We start from the raw sequence: 27642 nt of genomic DNA on the forward strand, positions 1-27642 counted from the left end.
CGTGCTCTCCTACAGGAGGAAGAACATCCCTACTCTTTCTCTGTGATAGCAAAATACACTTTGGAATGTTGGGAAGAGAAGGGAGCGTCTGCAAAGGGGATTTGAATACCTGAATTACCTGAATGATGTCACTGCATGGAGCTGGTTGGAAGTCAGTTCCATTTCAAACTGGAGCAGGTCCACGTCTAAAGCAGCTTTTATCCTCCCCAGAAATCAGTCAGCATGCTGGTTCATTCACTGCGTGATGGGAGGGACGGTCAGGTGTATCTGCTGGTCCCTACGGGAACTGCGGCCCACATCAGGAACACCCCGAGGAAAAGTCATGCGTGTTTCCGCAATCTCGGAGCCCTTGGCAGCAGAATAAACTTGAGGCCGTCATCACTGGCATTGCACACAGGGACTGTGCCTCGAAATAGAGCTTGGCAGAGCGCAGCACGGATGATGGCTCGGTGGAGAAGGCGGATTTACTTTTCCAGCCTGTGACATTTCATAAACATTTTCTGTTTGTTGAAGCTGTGGAACCTCACCAGGTCAAAGCCGGCATTAATCTGCCAGAGCCACCTCCCCAGACTTTTGTCTGCAGTGTGTACACACATTCAATCGCTGCAGTTTGGGTTTCTGCCCTGACATTTATCCCTTTGTGTTTGTCCAGGAGCACGTTGGAACAGCCCCACAAATCCTCAAGACAATGATTTATTTTGTTTTATCTGGTCCTGAGGGCTCCATTAAGCTGAGAAGCCCTTGGATGCAGCCTTTGACTTGGGGGGTTGATCCACCACCTCCTTCCTGACCCATTGGACCTTCGATTCATTCCACAGGAAGGGAAGTTTGGAAGTGCACATCCCAAAACCACTGCAACGCTGGGCTGCACCTAAATCTCTCGGTCTGTAGTAGGACACGGAGGGGTTGTAAATCCAGACAGGGTTTTGGAACCCTCAAGGAACAGCATGAGGACAGTCCCACAGACATACACAGAGATTTTGACCGACGGGGGCTGAGCATCCTCAGGCTGCACCAGTCAGGTCAGCGTTCATCTTTATCATGTATCGGGACACGGCAGCGCTGAGGGACAGGAGGTGTGGGGACACGGGAGCGCTGCGGGACAGGCGGTGTGGGGACACGGGAGGGGAGTGAAACCGGCGGTGTGGGGACACGGGAGGGCTGAGGGAGAGGCGGTGTGGGGACACGGGAGCGCTGCGGGACAGGCGGTGTGGGGACACGGGAGGGGAGTGAGACCGGCGGTGTGGGGACACGGGAGGGGAGTGAGACCGGCGGTGTGGGGACACGGGAGCGCTGCGGGACAGGCGGTGTGGGGACACGGGAGCGCTGCGGCACTGAGGGTCAGCGCCGCCACCCCTCCACCATCGCCTCAGGGCGCGCGCGCGCGGGCTCGTCACCGTTGCCAGGGCTCGGAGCACTGGGCGGGGCGGAGGCAGAACTCGCCTGGCCAATCAGAACAGACCCTGCCTCGGTCGGTGGCCAATCGCCGCCGGTAAACAACACGCCCCCCGCGAGGCGGGGAAAGAGGCGGAGAGAGCGGCGCCGCCGGCCAATCAGCGGCTGGGAAGCGCGGGCCAATCCGAGCGCGGAAGGGTTTGGGCGGTCTTTTCAAAACGGATGAGGCGCCTCTGGCGTCCCTTTAAAGGCGTGATGCGTCCCGCGCCGTGTCCCTCCGCGCGGCCTCCCCGCTCCGCCGCAGCAGCGCGGTGCCGCTCCGCTCCCCGCTGAGCTGGAGCTCCGCGGGCCGGCCGCGCCGTGCCCGGTCCTCGGGGACCAGTAGGGGCACCGTCGGGTCGCGTGAGTGAGGGGTGGACTATTTGACTTCCGTGTGCCGCCTCACCGGCGGGGATCGCTCCGCGCGGGACAACAGAAGCCGTGGGCGGGGACGCGGCGCCGCCATCTTGGAGCGGGGCCGGGGTCGGGGCGGAGGGGGACAGACTGGGGATGGTGCCGTGATAGTGCCGTGACTCCCCGCGGGGGTCCAGGCCGCCCTGCCTGGATGCGGGGTCAGCGGCCGAGCCCACCCCCGTCCGCGCGGTGACGGGAGCCGGGCTCGCCTCCCCCTCCCCGAGCGGTGCGGGCCGCGGGGGGGGCCCGGTGTCCCCTCGGCCCCGGCTTGCGGGGCCCCTTTGTTTCCCTGCTGCGGAGGGGAGAGAGGCGAAGGGAAGATGAGCAGCGAGGCGCTGTGGCTTTTCAAGCAGCTGAACCTCCATCTGGAGATGGAGGGGCGGTTCCAGCCCCGCGAGAAGGGACTCAGCCTCATCGAGAGCGCCGCCGAGGTGGGTGAGGGCGTCGGGGGGCTCCCAGGGCAGAAAGAAAATTTCAGACATTTAAGAGAAAATTCTGGCTATGGAATTTAAAGCGCGTTAACTGCGGAAAGTTAATTTTTTTCTCTGTATGCGCCGCTTGCCTTTTGTTTTAATTCTATATTCGTCTGTAGATATTAACGTTACCGTATCCTACTGTGACCTGCAGGGCAAGCAAAATATCTAGGCGTTTAGTATTTATTGTTTAAACTTAGAGTGAGCACAGGAGCCAGAGGTTGTGTATTGTTTCCGTCGGGGAAGCTTCCTGCCGCTGCAGGGGAGGTGGGATGTAACAAACAGGGGAAGCACCGGCTTTTCATTGGTGCTGTTTGGGAAATGAACCCAGAACCGCTCAGTGCTGAGTAGCAAAATGTAAATAGACCATAAACATCGCCACGTTCACGACCAAAGTTCCTTACTGAGTTCGGGGCAGGCTTATTATGTGCCTTCGGGAGCTTGTGAGTTCTTTGGGAAGCGCCTTAATATTTAACAAAAAAAAAAAATCCTGTGATAAGTCTGCTTGTTCGTTGTGAAAGCAGAGCTGTTGCTTAAATATTGACATGCAAGGCAGAGAGCTGTGTGATCATTTCTAAGGTCAGGAGTCACTGTGTATACCTGCGGTTGGCAACTTAAGTAAGTCTTAAATGTGTCTTAAAAGAAGCAAGTGGAGAGTAGAAAATGTGGTTGTGCTGGCTGTTGCACCAGTGAGACTCAGGACCTGGCTGTAATCTCTGAACCGTGGGAGTGATTTGAGTCCTAAGTGTCTAAATTTATTTTCATTCCAATTCAAGTGAAATCAAGTATTTAAGGAAAGAAATTGCTTCTGTTTGATCTAAATAAAAGACGATTTAGGGATTGAGGCATGGCGATTGCTGCTGCCACAGAATAATTCTGACTTTGCCTCTCTTGCTATAGAATGAAAACACTCTGTGTCCAAGACAAAGGAATGCCAAGGTGGAAGATCTTTGGAGTCTGACCAACTTCTTTGGATTTGCAACTGAAACGTTTGTTTTGGCTGTCAACATTCTGGACAGATTCTTGGCTCTTATGAAGGTATAAGTGTGGCTGTGGATTCAGCAGCAGCTCTGAGGTCTCCTTTGTGAACCTGGAGTTGAGTGCAGTTCCTTTTACCTCTAAAGACAAGTAGCAGCTTGATTTACTTCCTCTCATAAATCTGTAACCATCACCATGTAGACATCTGAGAAAGGAGGAGTTAAGGGAAACAAACTAATAAGCGTTAGAGGCTGTCTCTGGGTACTCTGCTAAAGCCTAGCTTAGCCTTGGGACCGACACCTAGTGATCATTTCCTGGTTGTTTTTATCGTGTTTGTGTTGCTTAAAGGCAGGAAGCTTGGACCAAAACCAGTTCCTCATTATTAGATCAGCAGAAAAAACGAAGTTGCGTCAGTTCTCTGGTCTGACTGGCCTTGAGGTGGTACAAAATACACAATGGCAGAGGGGGGAGAAGAGCAGGGGCAGGAACAAGCTGTGGAGGGATGGGACTGCCCGGAACAGGCTCAGACTGGATTTGTGTGGGCTGTGAGCGAGCACTGCTGCTCGGAGGAGTGGGGAATTGCAGTTCCCACCACGATTTATTTGCGTCCTGGTGGGGAGCAACCTGAGGAGAGGCTGCTCAGCTGTGGGACTTCACTTCCTCAGCCCCAGCGGCTCGGTGCTGCCTTGTGGGCTCTGCCAGCAGGGGTTTGCTCCAGCTGAAGTGACAGAGCTGCTTATGGCTGGGGGAGGTGTAGGAGGTGGCTGACACCAGATTTGGTGGAGATCAGCAGGTCTTAGAGCTGTGGGTATTCCAAACACGTTGGTGCTAAAGCCCAGTGTTGCTGGGGGGGTGCGTTCACGGCGCTTGCTCTGGTTTTTAGGTGAAACCGAAGCATTTGTCTTGCATTGGAGTTTGCTGCATCCAGCTGGCCGCCCGTGTCGTGGAGGAGGAATGCAATATCCCATCTGCTCATGAGATCATCCGGATCAGCCAATGTAAATGCACTGTGTCCGACCTGAAACGGATGGAAAAGATAATTTCAGAAAAGTTGCACTTTGAATTTAAAGCTACTACTGCCTTAACCTTCTTGCACTTGTACCATAATATTTTGCTCTGTCATACCTCAGAAAGGTGAGTTGGTGGTGTTTGCTGAGCCCCTTTTAATCCCCTCTGAAGTGATTGCAGCCTTGGCTGTAGAGGAGGCAGCTCCTCAGTTTTTGCTTCCTGGCGAGGGAATGCTTGTTCATGCAGACCCTTCTTCTCTTGGATGTCTCACAGGAAAGAAGTATTGAATCTGGACAAGTTGGAAGCACAGCTAAAAGCTTGCAACTGCCGTCTAGTCTTCTCTAAAGCAAAAGTGAGTAGAAGCAGTTGTTTGTAGCTGCTGAGTAGGTTTGTGATGGCTGTGGTGCTGAATGCTGTTTTCTGGTCCTTTTAGCCATCTGTCCTGGCCTTGTGCCTTCTCACTCTGGAAGTTCAGATGCTGAAATCTGTTGAGCTATTGGAGATCCTTCTGCGTGTTCAGAAGCATTCAAAGGTGCGTATTTTCACTGGATTGTTTTTCCAGTGGTTTGGACTGATGCTAATGATGGGTGATGTTACATTTAGGGGTCCCTTAAATGCGTCCCCAAATGTGTCCTTACAGGTTCTGTTTGGCTGAAAGGAGCAGTTAAAAAATAAGCTTAAATGTATAAAATCAGAGGAACTGCTGACCCCGTGCGTATACAATGCACGCTTTAACAGGCAGCTGATTGAACATGTACAGCTCTGGCTGTGTGGTCTGCAGAAACTTCCAGTCTGTTCTGGGCCTGCTGGGCTGGTTGTTCCTTTTGCCTGAATAATTAAACGTGAGGGAACAGCTGGAGCTGTGTCAGGGGAGGGTTAGGCTGGATATCAGGAAAAGGTTCTTCCCCCAGATGGAGGTCAGGCACTGAACAGACTCCCTAGGGAATAGGCACAGCAAGAGCCTGGCACAGCTCAAGGAGCATTTGGACAATGCCCTTGGGTACAGGGTGGAATGGGTTGGATTGTCCTATGCAGGGGTAGGAGTTGCACTCCATGATTTTTGGATGTTTGTGCATCCCTTCCAGCTCAGGATATCCTATGAGCTAAAATAGGATTCATGGTCTCTAGCTGTATGCTGCCTCCATTTGTGGCCTAGAAGCAGCTTACAGTCAGATTGAATGACCTCAGTTTAAGGAATGGAAGTAGTTCCTTAAAGTACAGTATTATTCTATTTGAAAGTGGTGGTTTAAAGTTTTTTCTTCTATTTTAAAGCAGTTTAAAAAACTTCCATTTGAAAATGGAATTTTAAAAAAGTTTTATTCCATTTTAAAATAGAATAACCTTTGTTTCATTTCTCCTTTGGAAGCGATAAAGAAAATGGTAACAAGGACTGACAGGCAAACTGTCAACCTAACTCCGCCTTGAACAGGGACTTGTTTGGAAGGTGTGTAGGAGTTGGTAGTTCACCTTTAAAAGCAACTTTGACAAAGATGTCATAGTTATGACTCACTTCTGTCTTGTCCTGATGTTTTCTCCAGGTCTTTCCCAATAAGGTAAAATGGAGGGAGGAGTTACCCTTAGAGCCTTTGTGTTATGGACTAACTTCTGGGGTTTTTGGTGGTTTTTTTTCAGATAAGTGATAGTGACCTACTGTACTGGAGGGAACTGGTCTCTAAATGCCTGGCAGATTATTCTTCTCCTGAATGCTGCAAGCCTGATCACAAAAAACTAGTTTGGATTGTTTCGAGGCGTACAGCCCAAAACCTACAAAACAGTTACTACAGTGTTCCTGAGCTGCCAACGATCCCGGAGGGTGGATGTTTCAATGGAAGTGAGAGGTTGGTAGCACTTGGCTGCTTAATTTGTTGGGAATTCTCCTTTTCCTCTAGTGGTCATGGCAGCTCTGTATAACTATGGCTTAATTGCTGCTACTTGGGGGGGAAAAGTGCTAGCTCTGAGAATATTGCTTGGAATATGCCTTCAGCACATGGAGTGAAGGGGGAACTGTCATTGTGGTGTTCAGAGGTACTTGGCCAGGTAGGGGGAGGCACTGTTGGTTTTAAGGAAGACTTGCAAAGGTTTTCAGTCTCCTGAAGGAATTCATGCTTGCTGTCTGGAAAAGTGGCTTCTTGATTGGTAGGATGTTGTTGGTATCAGGAGAATTGTGCCTTGATAGGATTCCAGCTTTAGGAGCCTTAAGGAGCTTTAGGCTGAGGAGCATTTAGATGCGGGATGTTGCTACTGGCAGCAGCAAAGTGTGCGAGAAGCCCCAGGATTGAGGAGTACTTTGCCACCTTGAAAGGGTTGTGCTTTGTTAAAATTACCTTTCCCACTGTTCCTTCTAGTGAAGACTCCTGTGAAGATATGAGCAGCGGGGAAGAAAGCCTTAGCAGTTCTCCTCCGAGTGATCTGGAAGGCACCTTCTTCTTTGAACTCAAACCTAAACCCAAGTGGCAAACTCTCAGCTGTCGGTCTTAGCACCGAGTCTGGATTGTATTAGGCTGAAGTTTTGAATGCACCATAGAGTCTTTTGGCAATAATAAATGAGGTGGTTATCTGTAAACTGTATTAAGGCAAAACTTGCTGTGGTATATCAATGCTTTGGATGCCTGCCTTGTTTTTTTTTTTTTTTTTTGTTGTTGTTGTAATTTTAAGGAATTAAAAAAAAATCTTTCAGGTCCCCAGATCAGCAAAAAAAAAAAAAAAAAAAAAAAAAAAATTGTTGTACAGTTCTGTTGTCAACAGCCATGAATGTAGTTCTGTACCTGGTGGTCCAAAACCCTCAGCAGCTCAACACCTGAGTTGATTTCAGGGTCTTGCCTGAGAAGCATGGAGCAAGAGTGAGCAGCTTTCCTGAGACTTAAATGGGAAGCACTTGGTTAATGGAAGAAACTTGCTCCATGGGTTCCGTCAAGCAAGGGAGAGAGGCTCAAGAGGAGCTGTGCAGTTGTTGTCCTGGGATGTTCTCAGGATTCCACATGACAGAATCCCAAGTTTGGCTTGATTTCAGTGTTGACCCTGCTTGGAGCAGGAATTTGGACTGCAGTCCCTCTCGAGGGCACCTCCACTCCTTAGTGTTCTGGGATTAGATCCACGTGGCTGGGTGGGTTACGTGGAGCATGTATGTGTGTACATAGTGCCAGGCTGGAATGATATACTCTCCAAAGGTCCCAACACTGAAACTGCTTTTCCTTTTCAGCAGGGTCTTGAGTTGTGTACTCCAAGTAGCAATTTTTGAAGCTTGGCTTTTATAAACTTCAGGGATCCCTATTTCACACCAGGAGTATGTGTGGTAAGCAGGAGGTTTCTAGTCAATATAGTTTTCACTTTGAGATAGTATAAATTGTGTGGCCAGGAGTTATTCCATGTTTTCTTTAGTACAGATGTGTTTACATTGAAATTCATATTGTATACTTCAGTGTGTTTCAAATCTTAACATGTCAATCCATGCTATTAGCTTAGACTTCTTAACTTGGTAAACCTTGCTAAGTCTACATTCCTTTGAGTATTTAACCCTTGTAGTTGTTTTTCAGTATATTCATGTTATTGATTGAGTCATAATCAGACTTGTTTGCATGCTGATGTAAAGCAGTTAGTGCAGGAGAAGTTGAAATTATGCAGTAAAATATCAGGTAAATGTGATGGTGAAGTAGTTGATGTAATGTTTTTCCTTTTGAACTTTGTTATCAAAGCACAAATTCCAGTCTAATTGTGTTTCTCCCTGGTGAAGACATGGCTAAAGGAGACTAAAGTAGCTCAGAGTAACGGTGTGAGATGTGGTGGTGCCAAAGTAGAAATGAAGGAGCAAACAAGCTGAAAGCTGTTTGGTAGGTGCCAGCGTTGCTTTAGAAAGGTTAGAGTGATGCTGTGAGTCCATAACTGTTACGTGGTTTCAGTTTTCTAAAAACACACAAAAGTTTACAAAAAGTGTATATGAAAATGTAAATTAAAAAAAATGTACAGAAAAAAAACTTAAAACAAAAAAATGAGCAGAAAATACTGTATTTTTTTACATTGTATGTAACTTTTTGTAGGTCTGTGGCATGTAGATAGTAATTTATTGTGTACTCTGTATGATACAAATACTGTACCTCTGAAGACTTCTTGCTGCAAGTCTCTGCTCACTTCAGGAGTGCTTGGGTAAGGAACCTACTGAGTCCTGTTTCAGTTGAGATCAAAAATAAACCAAGTGCTGTATTTGTTACCTGCTGTGAATGGCAGTCGGTTCCTTGAAGCTTTTGGCTTCCTTTTTTCTTTTGTGCTGTGCAGGGTGTGTGATCCCACAGCTGGGTTCCAGTTTTTCCAGGAGTTGTGGCAAGAAGAAGGGGAGACTGCACAGTACTGGATGGGCATCTCACCTCAGCTTTGCTCCTGCCAGCGTGAGAAGCTGGGGTGAGGTATGCTGTGCTCATTGTGAGCAACGTGCTTGGCATGTTTGCACATCCAGAGCTCCTGCTAGGGGTTAAGGGTCATTCCAGCTGGATTCCTCTTGAGTTCTGCAGGAATTGTCCTTGCTGCTGTTGTTGGTGGTGAAACCTGGCCTCGGGACATGTCTGCATCTTGTCAGTCCAGAACACTTGCAGCAGCTCATCAAAGGCACACTGGAGCTTGTGTCCTGTGTGCAAATCCCTTCTGGCTGCCAACTCCCACAGACCTCTGAGAGCCCACAAGGAGCTGAGGCTGCTCCTGCCAGGGCCTGGCTTGGAGCTGGCAGAGCAGAGGCTGCTGCTGTCTGCTGCCAGTGCTTGGAACATGGAACACCTTCAGCTGCCCCTTCCGAGGTGCTCGCATTGGCCGCCTCAGCGCGGCACCCTCCTGACTCGGGAGTCGGCCGGAGCACGTGCGCCGCGTGGGTGAGCTCGGGGCAAGGTGGAAAGCTATGGGCTGTGCCCTGGGCTTGCACAACTTGAGAGGTTTCATGAAGCTTGAGGTGTGCCATCCAGCCCCTTTCAAGTCTGTTCCTCAGAAAGGCTTGGGAGAATGTTGTAGGGCTCACTACTGTGGTTGGAATGATGCAGGCTCAGCTTTGATTCTGCCAGGTCAGGTGGCTGCGGATCCCCCCCGAGGAGGTTTGCTTGGCTTCCCCCAAAGAACGGGGATTTTGGTGGTTGGTTTGTTTGTAATAGCAGAGGTGTGCATGGCTTTTAAATGCTGTTTGGGGCTTGCCCATACCACGTGGTGGAACTTGGAAGGCTTGCAGTCAGGGGGGGTTTAAATGCGTGCTCATTTTCATAACTGCTCTGTCAGTAAGACTGGTTTGGGTGGGGGCTGAGGGGGCTGAAAGGCAGTGGTTTTGTGGGGAAGCCATCCTCTGAAACAACTCCTAGCTGTGTCCAGTTTCTGGGATGTTACTTCCTGTGCTGCTGAACCTTTTGCAAGCATAATGCTGAAAGTTCACACAGGTTTCTGAGAGCATCTTGAAATGTCATCCTACTGCTCTCCTCTGGCTGGACTGGGCCTCAAGGGATCTGTAGTAGAAGCACTTCTGTTCCTGGTGAGTTGACATTCCATAATTAAATAATTATACTAATGGCCTTTTTAACAGGAAACTTGACTTCCCCACCACTTGATGACATATGACAAGTGACACGCAGCAATAAAGTGTTCAGAATAAATCAGTGTGTTCAGACCCTGGTCTTCAACAGCTCCCCTTTTTTTTTTCCTGATGGAATAAGAAGGATATTCCTGTCAGAGCTTAGAGTACTCTGTGAATTTAGAGCAGCATACACTAAAGAAGAGTGGAACTGAATGGTCTCAGGCCATCTCTTTGCTTGGACTAACAGGTGACTGAGTTATTCTTGTGATCCCACTTGGCTGTCAGGGCTTTGAAGCTCAGCAAAATGGAATCAGTAAATGCTTGGCACATATATAGTATTATTTATCTTAAAGTATGTGTTGCAGCTGTGGGGTGTCACATGGCTATGCTTTGTGGCCTAAGCCTGTGGCTGGTCTAGTACATCTCCTGAAAGCAGAAAGTTGCCATAACAACTGAATGAAATCAATTAGAGTAATAAGCAATTAAAATCTCATCCTTAGTGTTGCATAAACACAGCATTTCACTCATGAATTATTAGCAATCTTGCCTCTAGACCTGTACATTCTGGTTCTGATTTACAGTCTCAACCATTTTTGAATTAATGAAGCATTTAATTTCTCCTTCAAAGAGTGCTGGTGGGTTTTTTTTTGGCCGTGGCAAGTAGGTTCTTCATCAGAGATGTGAACACGGTTAAACACCTAAATGGAGGAAACGTTTGTGATGGGATTTCCAGAGCGCTCAGCATTGGCTTTGTTTCCACCCAGCAAAGTCAAGAAGAAGAAGAAGAGTAGCCTGTGGTCTAGGAAAATTTTGTCCTGGACCTAGGAAGGCAAAGGCAGATCGTTCCTCTGTTCCACACTTCCTCTTTGAGCTTCTGTGTATTCCTGAGCCTCTTGCTTCCTTTGTTCCCCTTGTAGAACAAAGCCAGGAATAGCTCCTTGCTGTAGTGCTCAGTTGTCAAGGATAAATCAGCTCAGACCAGGGAATGGCAGAGCTGCTGTGGAAAGGTGGGATGTGTGAGGGCCCGTGGGGAAGCAGGGTTTTGCAGACTGTTGGTTTTGCAAGGGCCTGTAGGCTTGTTCTGCAAGGATTTTGTGTTGTTGGAGGTCAAAGGTCTCAAAGATCAGAGTGCAGTTTATAATCCAGAGTCTCCAAGGAACTTCGGAAAACATGTCTGCAGTCTAAATAGTGGTCCTGTCATGTGCAGTGGCTGAGTCAGGAATTTAGGAAGCCTTTGGCATCCAGAGCTCAATTATTAACTCTGCTAGGGAGCAAAAGTACTGGAGGTGATCCCTGGCTTTCTCCTGGCAGGATGACAGAAGCCAAGGCCAGTGGCCTGAGGGTTTGTGCCACAGATGATCTGAAGCTGGGTGTGGTGTCTATGCCAGCTCTTTGCCCAAGATATTGGCACAGTGCATCCACAGGTTATCTGTGTGGTGCCTTGTGCTTTCCTCAGCTTTTATTGTTCCATTAAATGTAATCCTGCCACCTCTGTCCTGCCTGGGCAATCAGGAAAAGGCCCACACTCAGTGCTGTAAATGCAGCATTGAGCTGTGTGGATCAGCTGAGAAATAAAACAGGGCCCCCTTGAAGGAATTTGGGTTTATTCTGGTCTTAGGATGTGCACTTGGACTGGTAACCTCCACAGCCTCCAACTGCCACTGGAATAGCTGTTGGAGTCTTCCAAGCCCAGGTTGGGATTCACTCTTGCACTATCTGATTCCCTGTTAGTTTTCAGTGTGTTTTCTTTAACCCCAAGGAGGTGATGATGTGTTCTCCTCTGATCCATGTGCAGGGACACTGTGTGGCTCCTAGTGCCTGTGAAAACACAGATTTCTGCTCCAGTGGGAAAAACCTGTCCACTTTATTGTGCCAGGCAGTGAGGAAGGCACAGGCATACAACGTGTCCAGTGCTTTTTCTGTAGTCAGCTGAGTGCTGGACAGCTGCTGCAGCTGTAACTAGTGTGTAATTCTCAATATAAAAAATCGGGATGCTTTGGATTTCTGTGGGAAGCAGCTGAAGTCTTGCTTAACTGCTAAATGAAGTCTTATTTAGGCTGTACTGGTGTACATTTTAATGGTGTTCATCTGGAAACCTGCAGTACTGCCACACTTGTTGGGGAGAGACTGTGCAGTGGAGAGCTCACTGACTGTCCTACTCTATTTAAGGGACTTTGCCCGCAGTTGCTATGGAAGCCTTGCCTTCTGCTTGCCCTTGGGATTCATCCCTGAACAAAAGGTCCACCTGGAGTCACAGGGCTGCACTCTTCCTATAAATTATAGCCTTGCATCCTCAGAGGGTGAAAGCCCTGCTGGCTGTGCTCATAAATCATTTTCTGCTTCGCTGGGGTCAAAGCTTTCATGTTACTCTTCCTTCAGATCCTTCCAGGCTCATCTTTCATATGCTGCTGTGTGTGGGGCATTTCAGTCTGCACTGGGCAGCGCTCGATAGTGCTGATCTGGGATCAGTTTATATCTTTTGGCAGCATTCCTTGAGCTGGCAGCAGGGAATAACTTATTCTAATAAGCAATTGTAGGTGACAGTGCTCTGTCATCCCTCAACTGGTGTCCCGTGTGCCTTGTTACATAAAAGGCAGATAAAGTGCTTTGTGAAATGTCCTGCTCCTCAGAGGTGTTGGGTCCTCAGCCCTGGAGATCGAAGTCCTTTTTCAAGTGGCTGACATCAGCAGGCACTTTTGTGTCCTTCCTCTTGTCCCTGCCTCAAACCCAACCTCAAGAGGCTGTGTTTGGAGGAGTGTGTCTGTGCCATGGAAATTCACCCAGCTCAGTAAAAGCTGCTTTCCCACCAGCTTGGAAAACCCCTCACACCTGCATGCCAAGTTGGGCCTGGTCGTTTGCCAGGCTCTGTCTTGTGCTGTCACCTTGGCTACAGAGCAGGGAAAGGGCTGGATTAGTCCTCCTGTTGTTGTGTCACTCAGGGATACAGGATTCACTTTTTCTGGAAAAGCTGAGGTAGGGAGCTACACAGGCAGGCTTTTGCCACAGATTTTCAACACATTCACTGTTGCCTTATGCTAAGAAGACAGGCGACCTGGTTTCAAGGGACAGCATGGCGACCCAGCCTCGCCCGGGTCACTCGGGCCATAGACACGCACAGACACCAATGTGGTGGATGGTCAAAATGGTGTTTATTACCTTATCTCGTGGAGTTATATAGTCAAGGGGGCTTAACTGCGTCAGAGGGGGATGGTGAGATTAACTAGGGTTAGTAAGGAGTGGAAAACTACTGGAGTTAGGAGGGGCTGCATACCTTCAGGGGTGATAACATATCTTAGGATGAAGGGGGAAGGCTCTTGGATGAGGGGGGAAGGGTCCTGCTGCTTTCCGTTACATCCCGAAATCTTCCGTCCGCCTGTCCCTATCTACCGCAATTCACAATAAATCTTTAATCTGGACCACATCCATTCTGTGCTCCAGCTGCCATGCCACCTTGTGGGATCCTGGAAGCACCTCATCCGGGCTGGCAGGTCACCTGTCACCTCCGCCAGTAACCCAGACTGGGGTCCAGTTGTAGAATTTGCTGTTGGAGCAGGGATTGCTCCTTCAACAAGATGCATGCAGGTATGGAATTCCTTGAAAAGTACTGCTCAAGTAGGACTGATGAAGTTGCCAGCAGAGGGGACTTAGGGAGGCTATTTGCATTGCCAGACAGGAGCAGCATTTTCCTCCTGTGTGCAGAGAGGATGATGTTTCCAGTCACTGCACATCTCCATCTAGCTCTACTTTCTGAAGAGACTTATGAGCTCTGAAATTCACGTCTTGTACATCTTAGGGTTATCCCAAAGGGAAGACTTTGGATATAAAATACCTAATCAACATCTGGGTTTTGCAAATGTTAGCTTGAGCAAGCTCTCTTTAGTAATGTGTTTTTGGAAACAAGCAAGAAAAGCTGTCCTGCCTTCCTGTGGGCTAAATGAAAACAAAGTCAGAATGCTCCTGAACTTGAGGAAGTCTGAAATTCAAATCTGCACCTGGAGCCTGAGCCTGTGTCCTGATTTCCATTTCAGAAGTGGAGATACCCTGCTGTAAATTGAGCCAGGAGTAATTGGCCAGACCTTGTGTCTTAAGAGGAAGTTTTGAGCAGACAGATAGAAGGAAAGATCACAAAGATGAGATGGAGGATCTCTATTTGACCATTTTATCTCTAGTCACAAGTATTTTTAGAGCTGACTGGCAGTGCTGGTTGTACATGCAGAGAGGAGGATCTAGGCTGGAGCGTGATTTCCAGGGAATGGGGGTTTAGGAGAAGCCATTTCCTATGCCTTACCAAAGCCAGAGAAAGATTCTCTGGGTATAAGATTTTATCATTAAAGGCCTGAAAATAAGCTATTCCAAACACATTTGGAAAGGTACCTGAGTGTGATGGCTTATTTGAACTTCATGAGGGCATTTCCATGCCCTCCTGGGGAAAAGGAGCCTCCCTGACAGATAAATCATCTGGGACGGAGGTTTTCAAGTGCAGCCAGCAGGGCACTGGAGGCTTGACAAGCCTCTACGTGCATCCTGTCAGGGGGTTTCTTTTAAACCAAGGCTTTGTGTTTATCTGGGGTATTTATGGCACTGTGGGTGAAGGAGACTGGCTCAGGCCTGGCAGCCCCCTGATGGAGTGAGGGACTGTGAATGGGGCTAATCCTGTGGGAGGGTTAGGGTTACAGCTTTCTTCAGGTGTGAATACGGGCAGTTGGAATATTTCTCAGTGCCTTCTGAGGGTTGTAATGACTTTGCTGAAGTCTCTTTCTGGCTGCATCTGTCCCAGGTAACCTGCCCCAAAGTGGCTGGAATAGTGGGAAACCACCTTGTTTGCAGGGTGCATCCTCTTTATCATGGTTAGAGAAAAACAAGCTTGGAGCTGCATCTGTGTGGAAATAGGAACAACTCGGGAAAGTCTGGCTGCAGAGCCCCTTCAGCCTTCAGGGCTGTGTAAAATGGGTCACTGGAAGTGTGGAAGCAGAATGAAAGGAAAGCCTGTTAATCCTGGGGGTTTTGGCTCTTTGGGCACGAATTAATGTTAAACTACTTTCTGACTTCAGGGATTGGCACGTGCTGAAAAGCTTTGCTACAAAGAGGGGGAGAGAGCAGCAAGGCAAAAATGAAAGGGTACTCCTGTGCCTCTGAAAGCAACAGTGATTTAGTGATTTTACTAAAACATTTGAGAAGGCATGGCAGAAGCCTCTAGGAAAGGACTCTGGGGGTAAAATATCACTAACTTGTCTTCTCATTAGTTCAAATAATTTCCACCTGCTTCCTATCACCAGGTAGATGAGGAGCACAGGGAAAGGAGATTGCCCTCTGGTGGGAATGTTCTGCGAGGAGTTGGGCAGCTTGGCCGGTCCTGGCTGAGCCCAGGTGCAGAGGCTGCCCTTCTAGCGAGCTTCCTGCTGCTTGTGGGAGCCCCGGGGAGTACGACCACCTTTGTCAGCAGAGAGGCCTGGGAAGCACAGTCTGGCTCCAGAGGTGACAGGGCTCCTGCTACACTGCTCCTCTCACAGCTACTGACGTGGTCACACTTCCCTCTGTAAGTACACACAGTTGTTTTGATTGTTTTGCTGTGGTTATCTGGTGGCTCCTATCGAATTGGGACAGGAACTCGTTTATTCACAGAGATATATATGTGCCTTGACATCACCTTGTTTCAGGGGCAAGGAGCAGTCTCTGCACAGCGTTTCTTGTGGTCAGGCAGTACTTTGAAGAACACAGGCTGGATGGTGTCAGTGCAGCTTGTCAAGGAAGCAGCTGAGTTGATACTCACTCTTTGTTAAGAGTTCTGTGCCAAGCAGTTTTCGAAATGGTTGAAAAGGGGGGTATTAAGGGAAGGGTTTGTTTTCTCTAATGAAGTTGGAATGTGGAGAGCAGTTGTTAGCCTGTTGTGAACTTGCAGCAACAGCCTTTTGGGTTTCTTGTGTCTTTGTTTCTTCTGGTTTGTTCTTTCTGGGGAGAGGTGTAAGATTTTGTGTGCCTGACCAGTCTTGTCATGCTGGAAGTAGAAGGATAATGAGAGAACGAGTGGAGGAAGGAGCAGAGCCAGGATTCTGCTTCTTCCGTGCAAACTTTCCCTTTGTGTTTTGGACCAGCCTGCCTTTCTCAGTGAAACAGTGTCTCCAGAACAGAGGTTTAGGGTTAGGACAGCATTTTTACTTCCATTTTAAATGCTTGTAACTTGCTGTGGCTACCTCATCCTTGGAGGTGTCCAAAGCCAGGTTGGATGGGCCCTGGAGCAACCTGGGATAGTGGAAGGTGTCCCTGCCCATGGCAGGAGCATGGAACTGGATGATGTTTAAGTCCCTTCCACCACAAAGCAGTCTGTGATTCTATGTGCAAGTGGCTGTAGTGGGCCTCTGTTGTGACCCTGAAATGCAAGAATTTACTCTGGTTACGTGTGCCTCAAAAGAAGGGTTTTTTTCTGTAGGTGTGGGCTTGAGGTTGGACAGGAGGGTGACTAACCTTAGGAGAGGCTAGGGAGGGAAGGTGTGAGTGTGCTGCTGTTTATGCAAACACCCTGATAGCTCGAGCACTTGAGAAAAGAGTGTAGAAACTGAGGAAATAGAGCCGGGGAATATCAGCCGGGTAGGGCAAATAGCTGTGGCGTTACCAGTGAGGAGGCGGGACTGATGGCTCGGGAGCTGACACGGAGGTGTGATTGCATGTGCACCTTCACCTGGATTGCCCCGGTCCGGAGGAGAGGGGAGGTGGGCAGGGCTGAGAGGACGTGTCAGGAGGAGCCTGGCACAGAAGCCGTGCGGGGCCAGTGATGGGCAGGTGATCTGCCAATGGGGACTGTGACCTCCTGCACGTCATCAGGTGTCTGGTGGCATAAAGGCAGGATGCAGCAGCCTTCCTCTCCATGCCTGCAGCAGTGCAGGCACAGTCCTGGGGTTGATGCAGCTGGAGTAGCAAAAATATCTCGGTGGCATTTAGCACCATGACCTTTGAACACTTCCACAGGCCCAAGAGCAGAGACAACACTTTGGGTGAGGCAGGGCTCGATGGAAATGTACTGTGAATCACCCTATTGTGTTTCTGTTGGTCTCTCACTGCCAGGCATGTGAATTTGGGACAGATAAACATAATTTCCTTTAGCATGACGAATTCAGCTGGGGAGGGCCCATTGCAGTTGCCTCCAAAGGCTGGATGAGCATTGAAACAGTGGGATAGACTTAAAGCATTGGTTTACATTGGCTGTAATTTCCCAAGTATTAAAATTCCCAGCTTTTGAAGATGTTTGGCTTGGAAATGCATTTTATCCACACTCCCTGCAAAGCTCTGTGCTCTCTGGAGCAGCTGAATGCCCTCCAGTCCCATGGGGTGGCTTTCCCAGTATCGCTCCCCTCCAGCTGGAATGATAACCAGCCATACCAGACAGGAAAAACCAGGCTCAGGGTAGCTGGGACATAACTGTCAGACAGGCTGGTTATATCTGCCACTCTTCAGGGCTGCATGCTTCCTGGGAGGCAGCTTGCATGAGCCCTGAGGAAAATGCTACCCCTTGGCACAGGCTCTCCATCCTTCATCTTTCCTCTCTGGAGCTCTGGCACTGCAGCCTGGCACCCGTGTTACCTTTTAGTGTGCTGGTCTAAGTGTGTCTGGGGGATACAAAACCCCAGGAGAAGTCAGCAAAGGTGTTTGCTCTGCACTCCCCTAAACTTGGATCCCAGCGTTGCTCCTCTTTGGGATTCATTGGAGACATCCCAGCTGTGTGCTCTGCCAGGATTTAACCACGAGCAGGGTGGGATCACACCCTCAACAGAAGCAGGCAGCCTGTGCTCTGCTTGTCCAGCTGCTCCCAGTGGGAAGCCCCAACCGTTGTGTTTCTGGACTTGGGTGGCGCTTAACAGCTTCCAGCTGTTCCCAGGTGTGCAACTGAACAGTCTCAGGCTCCTGTCTCAGCTTAGCATTGCTTAACCTCCAGATTCCAGCTGGGAATAGGGCCAGGGCACACACTCTGGAAAGGCATGTGCACATCAGCCTGCATCCTTGTGCCTCTGGCAAAACTCTAGATGTGTTAACAACTTGTCTCTGGCATTGGGAAAGCAGGAGTGATGTGGATTTCGTCCAGTCCCCCAGCCACGCAGGAGGAAGCAGGCAGCTCTCTGTGCTCCTCAGCTTTGAGGGTGATCCGTGCAGCAATCTTCCTCAAGGTCCCTTTACATTGCTGCAGGGTCTGTGGGGTCTAACCTGCATTTCTGGATTTCCAGGATGCCTCCATGCCTCTCCCCACCCAAAAACCTCCCCTACACTCTGATTTGCTGCAGAACATCAAGACAAGCCAGTTCTGCTACTGCTCTTGCCTGGGAATTGAGCAAAGAGCACCAGCCTGTGAGTTTTGAGAGAGGAGGAAGCCCTTCTTTGATTTCAGCTCTTGCCACATCTGTCCTTCCCCTGGTCTGAGTTCTGGTGGTTCAGAAATGCTTCTGAAAGCTGCCTTTCAGGGGAAAAAAAAAAGCCCTCTGTGATTGAAGCAGCACGTGTAGCACCTACAAAGATGCCTGTTCATTTTTTCTGTACAGTCAATTAGCTTGGATTGTGATCCTCTGCCTGGGATCTGGTGCTTGGGCAGATGCAGTTTTTCCTTGCCCGTCTGCTCTCCGTGACAGTGGTGTCTGCTGCTCTCTAGTGGTCCCAGCTGTGAGCCTGCATGCACTGCAAAATGAGAACCTAGGTGGTGCTTTTATTTATCTACATATATATATATGTATGTATGTATATATAATGTATGTGTATATATATATACGTATGTTTTAAAATTATTTTTACACAGCATCCTCCTGCCACGGCAAGTCTAAACCTTGTACCTCCACATTTAAGCTGCCCACATTCCCCCAGCTCTAACCTGCAGGCAAGAGGAAAGTCCCTCATTTTGTTGTGCCTAGGTTGTGTTGGGGAACATCTTTCCAAGTGCCTTCCTTGTACTCCACATGGCCAATACTGGCGGGTGAAATGCTCCTTCCTGGCTGCCCCAAACACCGTGGGAATGTGGGGTATGAAAGGGAGGGGAGATACCCAAACAGCTTCAGGAATGTTCTGTATCTAACCCAAGGCTGTGCCCTGTGACAGATTTGAGTCTTTAGGCCTTACTGGTTTTCAGGGTGTGTGTGGTAAGTGACAGGTGAGATAAAAGCTGAGTAAAGATCAAAGCGGGTTTCATGGTTTTTATGGCTTTGTGCTTCTTGGTTTCACTTTCATGTGTCTCCTGGAGCCTTTCTTTTCTCCCTGTGCGCTGCTCTTTCATCTCCCACCTCGTTTCCACCTGGCAGGGTGGAGCTTGGTGACCTCCCAGCCTGGGCACGACTTGTGTGCTCGAGCCACCATTCTTTCAGCCCCCAAATCTGGGCAATGCTGGATTATTTTAGCCCAAGACAACTCCTTTCAGTATCGATTCTTTCAGCTGCTGAGATTTACGTCCTTTGCAGAAGTTGGGCTGGAGTTTCTCTGTCTCTTCTGGCAGCATCTCTGAGTGTGAGTGCTGATTCAGGGATGCTGGTTCCAAGAGAAAAGTTGACAAGGGGCTTTCCAAAGGGAGGGCTGCTCATTTCATTGGTATTGCAGCTTCCTTCTCAGTGAAGAACTGGATTTCCCCTCCTTGCTGTGTGCACTTCTACTTGCTGCTGGAGAACAGTTGCTCTTGGCTTGGTTGGGTTTTTTCCTAATATAAAAATCTTTACTGCTATGGTGGCTTGTGGGTGAAATGTGGGGGAAGCATCTTCCCCAAGGGAAAAATGTGGGGAGGCACTTGGCCAGAAGAGGAGTGGCCTCAAAACATTAAGTGGACATTAATAAAAATAACAACCCTGGGTGTAAGCCCAGGATGCATGGTCGAGTTGGGTCCATTCCTGGTGTGTTTTTACCCTTGTGTGTGGTTGACGAGAAGCACTGTTTTCCATGGATGGCCTGCTGTCTTCTGACTTAACCAGCAGAAAATGGGTCAAGGCCATGTTAAGCTCTATGAGAAATAACAGTTACGGGTTATTCTGCAAGTAATGTGGAGACAACTAAATTATGGGCTCAACTGAAATGGAAACCATGAATAATTGGAAAAATATAGAATGCTTAACTAAACTCTAACCAAACTTGTAGCTGCATTTATCAAGATGTCAGACTTCAAGGGGAAGGGGAGGAGACTTTGCCATAACACTCCTGGAGAGCTTGGTGCCAGGGCTCTTGCCAAGTGTTTGCCTGAATGTGCTGCCCAAATAGGAATAACTCAGCTCCAGCAATGGCAGCCTTTGAGCTCAGCAGAAGCTTCCCATCTCGTGAAGCATGGGCTGGATGTAGCTGGAGGAGTTTCCAGGAGCGTGTTTTAGTTTTGTGAATTGACCTGGAGTGCTTCTTCACTAGCCCCAGAAGGAAGTGCCATCCTCCAGCCAGTGGGGATGTGTAGAACGCCAGGCTGACGCAAGGGCAGCAGGGCTGAGTTGCCAGACACAACTCACTTAGAACACCCCCAGCTGCTGTTCCTTGGCTCCCTCCTGCTGCAGGATGAAGGTTCCCTCCTCATCCCCTTGCTCCATGGCCAGGGTTGAGCCCTCGCTGTCCCACGGCGCCCCGATGCAAATGGCCAACGGCGCCTGCGGGCTTAGCAGCACCTGCGGCGTCTAGACTGGTTCCTGTGCCCACATGCAAATGTGTGGGGAGGGTGCTGGGGCACGTGGCCCCGGTGACACTTTCTGGGAAAGTCCTTGCCTCCCATTCCTGCCTCACATCCTCCGTGCCAGGCAGAAGAGCCGCTGAGGAATAACGGTGCTGCTCTGCTTGGCGTTGGGTTCGTTTTGGAGTGACTCAGGCTGGAAACAAGCGGAGAGCTCTGGAGCAGCGTGGGGGTGCCAGGGTGTTCCCCACGGTGCTTTGCTAGAGGAGGGATGAGCTGGCACAGAAGTCTGGGGGTTTTCTCCTGTGCTTGCTTGATGCCATTTGCATCTCTGGGGTGGCCGTGACTTCCCAGAAACTGTCCCAGCCGTGGGGCTGCAGGTCCCTATTTTTGTATGGCTGTCCCTTCAGCAGAACGCTGCTCCCCAGAGGTCCCCAAGATGAACTGGGGAGGCAGGAATGTTGGATTTATGTTTCTTAAAAGTCTTCTTTAATTTCTCTTGTTCTTGCTCTCAGCCTTTCTCCATCTTCCTTATCCAATCCCTTTCAAAGCTCCCTCTTACCATATTCCCTTCTTTAGCCCTTAGCTCACCAAATGCTTTCCAAGATGCCAGAGCAGTTTTCTCACCTGTTTGCAGAGGAGTCAAGACACCACTCTGCTGTCTCCAAAAATGGGCCAAACCCACAATTTTGTCCCCTTGCATCAGCAGCAAGTCATGCATCTTCACTTGAAAATGGCAAGTAAGAGTGAGCTTGATGTGTTGTTCACCCAACCTAATTTTGGACTGATTTCGTTAGGTTTTGGCTAATTCTGGTGCTCTCACGTTGACACTGAATATGTGTGGGTTTCAGGTTTCTCGGGTTTCGGCAGGAAGCATCTTTATCTTTGAAGCAGGTGATGGACCACAAGCCACAGTGGTGAAGATTCACTGCAGTTGGGGTTTTTGGGGGATAATTAAAAAAAAAAAAAAAAAAACCAAACACAGTTTGTTTTTTTTTTTTCCTCTCCTGTAAGGAGCCCTGAGTGAGTTGTGGGCAAAGTGAGGGGTAAGCTGAAAAATCACTTTCTCTCAAGTGATTCTCTTTGAGAGGTTTGTTTGCTACAGATGTTTGTGATGCAGCCTCTTGTGAATCCTCCCTGAAGGGCTGGAGAGCTGCATCTCCTCGGCACTAACGTCAGGGTTGGGTTTTTGCCCATCCTGGTAAACATGGAAAAGTTTTTCCATGTGGCCTTTAGGTGCTGCTGCTTGCACCACTGTTTTTTGGAGCTCTCTGATTTAGGTACCACAGGAAGGATGAAAAAGTATTACAGGTGTAAAAAATATTACAAAAATCTGATAAGAATTAGATAAAAAAATACTAAAATCAAAGTCTTGCCTGCACAGGGACAGCTGCTGCAGAAAACAGAGAAGCTATGAGGGTGCTTTGGTTGTGTTTCAGTTGAGGCTGGCCTGAATGACACCACACATCCCTACATTAGGGCCACTCTTCTGAATTCCTGGCATCCAGGAAGCAGTCAGCTTAAATGCAGTCACGGCTCACATCCTCACCCTGCTTCTCCCTTTGCAGAATTACCACTCGTTGGGCAGAAATATCGGCCACTGCCACGACTGCAGCTTTTCCTTCTGAGAAACCAGCCCAGTGTTCATCAATTACACCATTGTCATCCATCACAGCACCGTGGCTGCTGCCCAGCCCACTCACAGGCCCTCTCAAAATCCATCCAGCTGATGTTTTTGTAGTTCCTGCTTCTTTCCAGGACAGGCAGGAGGTGGATACCTGCCCACAAATCAGGGGCGTGATCTGGCTCATATTGTTCCATCCATTGCATGTGTCCAGGGATTTTTTTTTTCTTTTACCAATTTCATTAAGCACTGCCAAGAATGTTGCTGGATTCCTCCAGTCCTGGAAGAGGAGCAGCTGAATGCTCCAGCTCATCTTTTCTGGGGAAAGTTGCTTTCATTTGTTTTTTCCCAGCTCTAAAAAGCAGGATCATTTTGTAGTCAGGAACTTTAGAAAGATTTTCAGATGTCTTTTATGCCTCCATAGCATTTTGCATAGATGAGCAGTCATCTCTCTGATAAATTGCTACCTTTCCCATCATTTTTTTCCAAGAGACTCCTGCCACAACCCAGCAAAACTATCCTTGGTTGTGTTCCTTCTAATAATTCTCTGCAAGGAAATTGAAAACTCTGAAAGGGTTAAACAAAACCCAGTTTTAAGGCCATCTCCTCTTCCACTGGTGTGACAGCAAGGCACCCATTCTTTCCCATTTCTTTTTAGGACTTTGGGAATAGCTCATGGAAATTGTCCCAGGCTTCTCTGTGACCCTGGTGTACAGGGTGTTAAACTCCCCAGTCATCTCTTGGACAAGCACTTCACAAGACTTTTGGACCTATCTCAGAGGAAGAAAACCAAGATTTTCAAAGAGAGATGCGTAGCTTGAGTTTGAGTGGAAGACTTTTTTTTTTATATTTACTATTTTGGTAATAGCTATATAAAATGCTGATGTGATTTGAAAGCTCCAAATTACAACATTATCACACAACCACATCTCTTTTCTTCTGCCCTCTTCCTTCCTCCATGCCTCGCCACATATCCCCTTCCCCTTTTGCTTCCCGACTGGTGAGTTTGCTGAATTTATTTAGGGCAAAGCCCCCGTCCCACAAACACCCAAGGGCACAGGGTGCTCCTGTGGCCATCCTGGGCGAGTTACTCGCCCAGGCAATTGTGAAATTGGAAATATTTGAGTGCAAGCATAAAGCAGGGAGATCATGATTGTTTTTCCGTGGCACAGTGTGAGGTGTTTTTGCTGATGAAAGAGGCAGCAAAAATAGTGTGGGGAAAATATAGCCCCAAGAAAGAAATATGTAAATGTCTGAGTATGCTGAAAACCCCCCTGCTTAGTCAGGGGCTTGCACTCCGCTTTCATTCTGGGCTTTTTTTTGTGGCTGAGGGGTAAATGCTCAAGGGAATGAAGGGTGATGGGGGTGACAAGGCATGGGGGAGATGTGTGGGGAATCCAAATGTCGCACTGCGTCTCAATGGCTGGTTTTAGTTAAAAATATTGACCACTGAGCTTCTGGGCTGGCTGTGGGGAGCATCTGAGAAATGACATCACCTCTGTCTGTGCTCTGCTGGCCGGGTGTGACCGCTGAGGTGTGAATTCTGTGCCTGTGTGGGAGCGTGACCCTCCCTGATAAATAGGGCTGTTTGTGCGCCCGGTCCTGCAGAGCATCGGAAGGGCTGAGCCTTCCCTGACTATGGGAGCCCCCCTGCTCCCATGGCTGCTGCTGCTGCTGCTGGTGATGTCCCACTCTGCCCACGCAGGTGAGCTCCGGGTGCCTTTGCTGGCATCATCCTGTGCCCAGAGCGACTGGGGAGCTTGGGATCCTCCTGCTTAGCTGAGGGCTTGCCTTGTTGTTTGCCAGGGAAAAAGCACAGCCATCTTTTGCAGGGCTCTGGTTCAGCTTTAGGGAGCCATGTGGGAGAAGGGAACCGAGGTAGAGGCACAGGTGGAAGCCTCTCACCGTGGTCCCTGCAGTGCTGTCAGTGAAAACACGGGAAAGGGAGCTCCCTTTGGCTCCTGGAGCTGCTGCATTGCTGTTAGCACAGCCTGTAAGCTGCCACCTTCTCTCTCTCTCAGCCATCCTGGAGGTGAACGGGAACCTGAGCTGTAGGTGTGCCAAGACAACCTCGGAATACATCAGTCCCAAGAAATACGAGAGCATTGAGATAAGGCCCGTGGGCAGCAGCTGCAGGCGCACGGAGATCATGTAAGTGGCTGCTGCCACCATCCCGCTTCTCTGCTGCATTGCTGGAAACTAAACCTTTCCAAAAATGCTGCCTGCTTACTTGCTTAAAAAAAGAAGGTGCAGAAATGCAGGTCCCCAGGGCCTAAAGGAATCTCTCCAGCAGGGGAAAGCGTGGTTTCCTTGAGCTGGAGCCAGGGGTGTTTGCAGCCTGGAGGAAGCACTTCCTCAGACACTGAGGCGGCATGAGCCATAACAAATTTTCCTAGATTTTTCTAGCTGCTCAGTGTTGATACATTTGTAAATCTCCAGAAAAAATTGTCTTTGAGCACTGTTCTGGGCTTCAAGTCTCTGCTTCACCTAGGAATGTGTTGAGTCTTGCTTGTTCCCAGCCTTGCTGTGGCTTTCTCTCTCTGGCAGCTTTCTACAATCGTTGGTGCTGTGAGCAAAAACCGAGTCTTCCCCATTGGCTCTGACTGTTTGAATCCCTGCCTTTGGAGGGGACAGGAATGCTCAGGAACTCTCCTTGCATTTCAGAATTAAATTAAGAACCTCAGGGAAGGTGTGTGTGAATCCTGAAGCCCCCTGGGTGAAGAAGCTGCTGAAGCGCATTGCCAGCACGTAAGTTGTTGGATGGAAACTCGTTTGGCTCAGGTGTTCCTGGACAGCATCCCAGCACATCCATGGTTCTGAGAAGTTCTCATGGGTCCAGGAGAGCTGCTGTTGTCCAAAGGACCCACTTCCAAAGCACTGAGGGGCAACACTTTGCTGTGCAAAGCAGCGTTCAGCCCAGCACAACCCATCTGTGGGTCATGCTGGCTTACACACTGTAAGTGCTGCACTTAGAGTTTGGGGGGAAAAAACATGAAGGGAGAGGTGGCGGGAGCAGGGTCTGCTCATGGCAGGTGCAGTAGGGTGTTGATGCTGGGAAAGCTGCCCTTCCCGGTCGTGCCTGTGCTGGGTTTGTGGCCATCCTGGCAACCGATGCCCGCCCCGGGGAAACGGCAGCGACTTCCTTTGGCTGGGGCAGGAGCTTCCTCTCCCAGAGCCACTTTTCTCTGTGTTCACATGTTTCTCCTCCTTCTGCTTTTCACAGGAAGAAAAAATAGGTTTCCTGCTAAGGAAGTTGGTGCCCGGAGCCCCGAGGTGGGCTGGCGGATGATGCCCAGGTGTGCAGACCTGGCTGCTCCTCATTTGGCCCTCTCTTCCTCCCCTTCCTGAAAGGCCCACGTCTGGCTCTGGTGGCAGTGGCTGTGGGGAGGGTGGCTCACTGCTGGCCCCAGCCCTGTGGGCAGGTTCGTGGGGGGGTTCTCCCCTGCTCTTGGTCTCTGGATCAGCGTGAATATGAATCCTTCATTTATTTAGTTGCCTGTGGACTGCGAAACTGTTCCCTCTCAGGGGCTGCTCCTGCTTCTTTAGGAATGACTTTGTGACTTTTTCCATGTGAAGTGCTCAGCAACAGAGTGTGTGAGGGTTGTGTGGCATGTCCTGTTCCAGAATCTCAAGCCCAATAAAATTCAGGATTTTTCTTTCTGTTGTATTTTCCATTGATCTCCTAGCTTTGAAGCTATGTATGACATAGAATCATAGCTTGGATTAGAAGTGACCTCAAAGCCCATCCAGTCCCACCCCCTGCCATGAGCAGGGACGTCTTCCACTATCAGAGGTTGTTTCAGGTCCTGTCCAACCTGGTGTTGGACACCTCCAGGAATCCAGGGGCAGCCAGAGCTTCTCTGTGCCAGGGCCTCCCCACCCTCTCAGGGAAGAATTTCTCCCCACTATCCTATCTAACCCTGCCCTCTGGCATTATGAAGCCGTTCCCTCTTGTTAGGGGTCCTTCCCATCATAACCTGTTATTTCCCCTGGTGGTGATCTGAGGGCACAATATTGGTGGTAGGGAGATGGGACAATCCAGCCAAAGTGCCCCACATCCAAGTGATGGAGCTGGGATTTACAGGTGGCTGTAAGGCTTTAAAAACCAGTCCAGGCCAGTAAGGAAGTATGTCAGGAATGGGCATGAGGTCACTTGGCAGAGTTTTGGGGTAAAAAAAAATCAAAAGCAAATGTCACCAGGGCACTGCTGGGCTGTGCCTTTCAGGGGGACAAGGTGGTAGTAGGAGAAATGAGTCCTGATCGTGCAGGATAGAAAAGCACCCCAGAAAACCTCCGGGCTGGTGGAGTTGTGTGTGCTAAGAGCGAAGTTGGAGGAAACGACGGAGAAAGGAAGGGGAAAGCAGAGCCGGTTTCGGGAAGCCGGGCCCCCTGCCAAGCCCCAAGCCACGTTTTATCGACAGTGTTGCTAACTCAGCGAGCGGCGCCTCAGCAGCGACAGGGGTCGGGCAAAACCACGGCGACCCCGGGGCCTCCCGTGCCGCCTCACTTCTCCTATTTCCCAGCTCAAATAGAGGGATGCTGCGGGGCCCGGGGCTGGAGCCGGCATGGCTGTGCGGGCAGCCCTGCTGCTGCTGGGGGTGCTGCTGCTGTCCCACTGCCCTGGGGACACAGGTGAGCATCCCCTGCCCCTGCCAGTGACCTTGGGTGTTGTGGGGGCTGTGAGGCTTTCCGCGTTTGGGGTGGGTGATCCTAGTGGGATGTGGCAGGAGATGCATTGCCCAGGGAGGGTTTTGGGGTGATGCCTGAGCCATGTGAGCCATGGCCGTGCGCCCCTCCAGCAATCCTGGAAGCCAACGGCAACCTGAGCTGCCGCTGCCTCAAGAGCACCCGAACCTTCATCCCGCCGGAGAGGTACAGCAGCATCGAGGTGTGGCCCGTGGGGAGCAGCTGCCGGCGCCCCGAGGTGGTGTAAGTGGCTCCCGGGGGTGCGCGCCCTCTGCTCTGCCCGTCCTCCCTGACCTGCTTCGGTTTCGTGCTCATTTTCCTTGTGAGAAGGGTGGCAGGCTCAGCTGTCTGCAGGAGGGGAAGTGGCGTGTCTGAAAGGCCGTGTTTTTTCTAGGATTAAGCTAAAGAGCCTGAAGAGGGTGTGCGTAGATCCTGACACCCCTTGGATGAAGAAACTCTTGCAGGACCTCCCTCACCTGTAAGCTCCCTTTTCCCCCTGAGCACCAGGGACTCCCCGCAGGACCCGGGGCATCCCGTGGGAGGCTGTCTTCACACATTCCTCTCCCTTCTGCTTTTGGCAGGAGGAAGAAAAAGGCTCCCCGCTGAGGAAGCTGCCACCAGAGGCAGGCCAGATGTGCTGGGCCCAAAACTGCCTCCCTTCCCCATCCTGCTGTTGCCTTAGCACAGTCCAGAGAAGAGCATGCTGCTGCCTGAGCCCCTTTTAATGCCTTTAAACCCTTAAAAATGCCCATCCCTGCTTCCAGCCTCTCCCATCCCTTAGCCATGCACTGGGTATCCCTTTTGGGTATGGCTCAGCAGGCCCAATAAAGGTAGCAGCCTTCTCTCACTGTCCCTTGCCTCCCTTTATGTGGCATTCCAGGGGCTT

At 49.8% G+C, this 27642-nt stretch overlaps 2 protein-coding genes across 8 annotated transcripts; both read left to right on the plus strand.

Annotated features, from left to right (window-relative positions):
- The first annotated feature begins 501 nt into the window (after window positions 1-501).
- CCNG2 (cyclin G2) lies at window positions 502-27599 on the plus strand. Of its 6 annotated transcripts, XM_068188247.1 has the most exons (9): window positions 1870-2279; window positions 3222-3359; window positions 4183-4433; window positions 4581-4659; window positions 4741-4839; window positions 5940-6145; window positions 26870-26999; window positions 27151-27234; window positions 27338-27599. In XM_068188247.1, exons 1-8 carry the CDS (start codon window positions 2169-2171, stop codon window positions 27154-27156), a joined length of 1020 nt encoding a protein of 339 aa, XP_068044348.1. In that variant the 5' UTR covers window positions 1870-2168; the 3' UTR covers window positions 27157-27234; window positions 27338-27599. The 6 variants fall into 6 exon arrangements, with proteins under 6 accessions (XP_068044352.1, XP_068044348.1, XP_068044347.1 ...); XM_068188251.1 differs by lacking the exons at window positions 1870-2279; window positions 26870-26999; window positions 27151-27234; window positions 27338-27599 and adding exons at window positions 502-1022; window positions 21033-21183; XM_068188246.1 differs by lacking the exons at window positions 26870-26999; window positions 27151-27234; window positions 27338-27599 and adding an exon at window positions 21033-21183.
- LOC137472833 (interleukin-8-like) lies at window positions 13291-25435 on the plus strand. 2 transcript variants are annotated; one of them, XM_068188256.1, is made up of 4 exons: window positions 13291-13425; window positions 24092-24221; window positions 24735-24818; window positions 25294-25435. In XM_068188256.1, exons 1-4 carry the CDS (start codon window positions 13416-13418, stop codon window positions 25304-25306), a joined length of 237 nt encoding a protein of 78 aa, XP_068044357.1. In that variant the 5' UTR covers window positions 13291-13415; the 3' UTR covers window positions 25307-25435. The 2 variants fall into 2 exon arrangements, with proteins under 2 accessions (XP_068044357.1, XP_068044356.1); XM_068188255.1 differs by lacking the exon at window positions 13291-13425 and adding an exon at window positions 23180-23775.
- Window positions 27600-27642: the final 43 nt, after the last annotated feature.

The sequence above is a fragment of the Anomalospiza imberbis genome, chromosome 4, assembly GCF_031753505.1.
Source record: "Anomalospiza imberbis isolate Cuckoo-Finch-1a 21T00152 chromosome 4, ASM3175350v1, whole genome shotgun sequence".
NCBI classification, from domain to species: Eukaryota; Metazoa; Chordata; class Aves; order Passeriformes; family Viduidae; genus Anomalospiza; species Anomalospiza imberbis.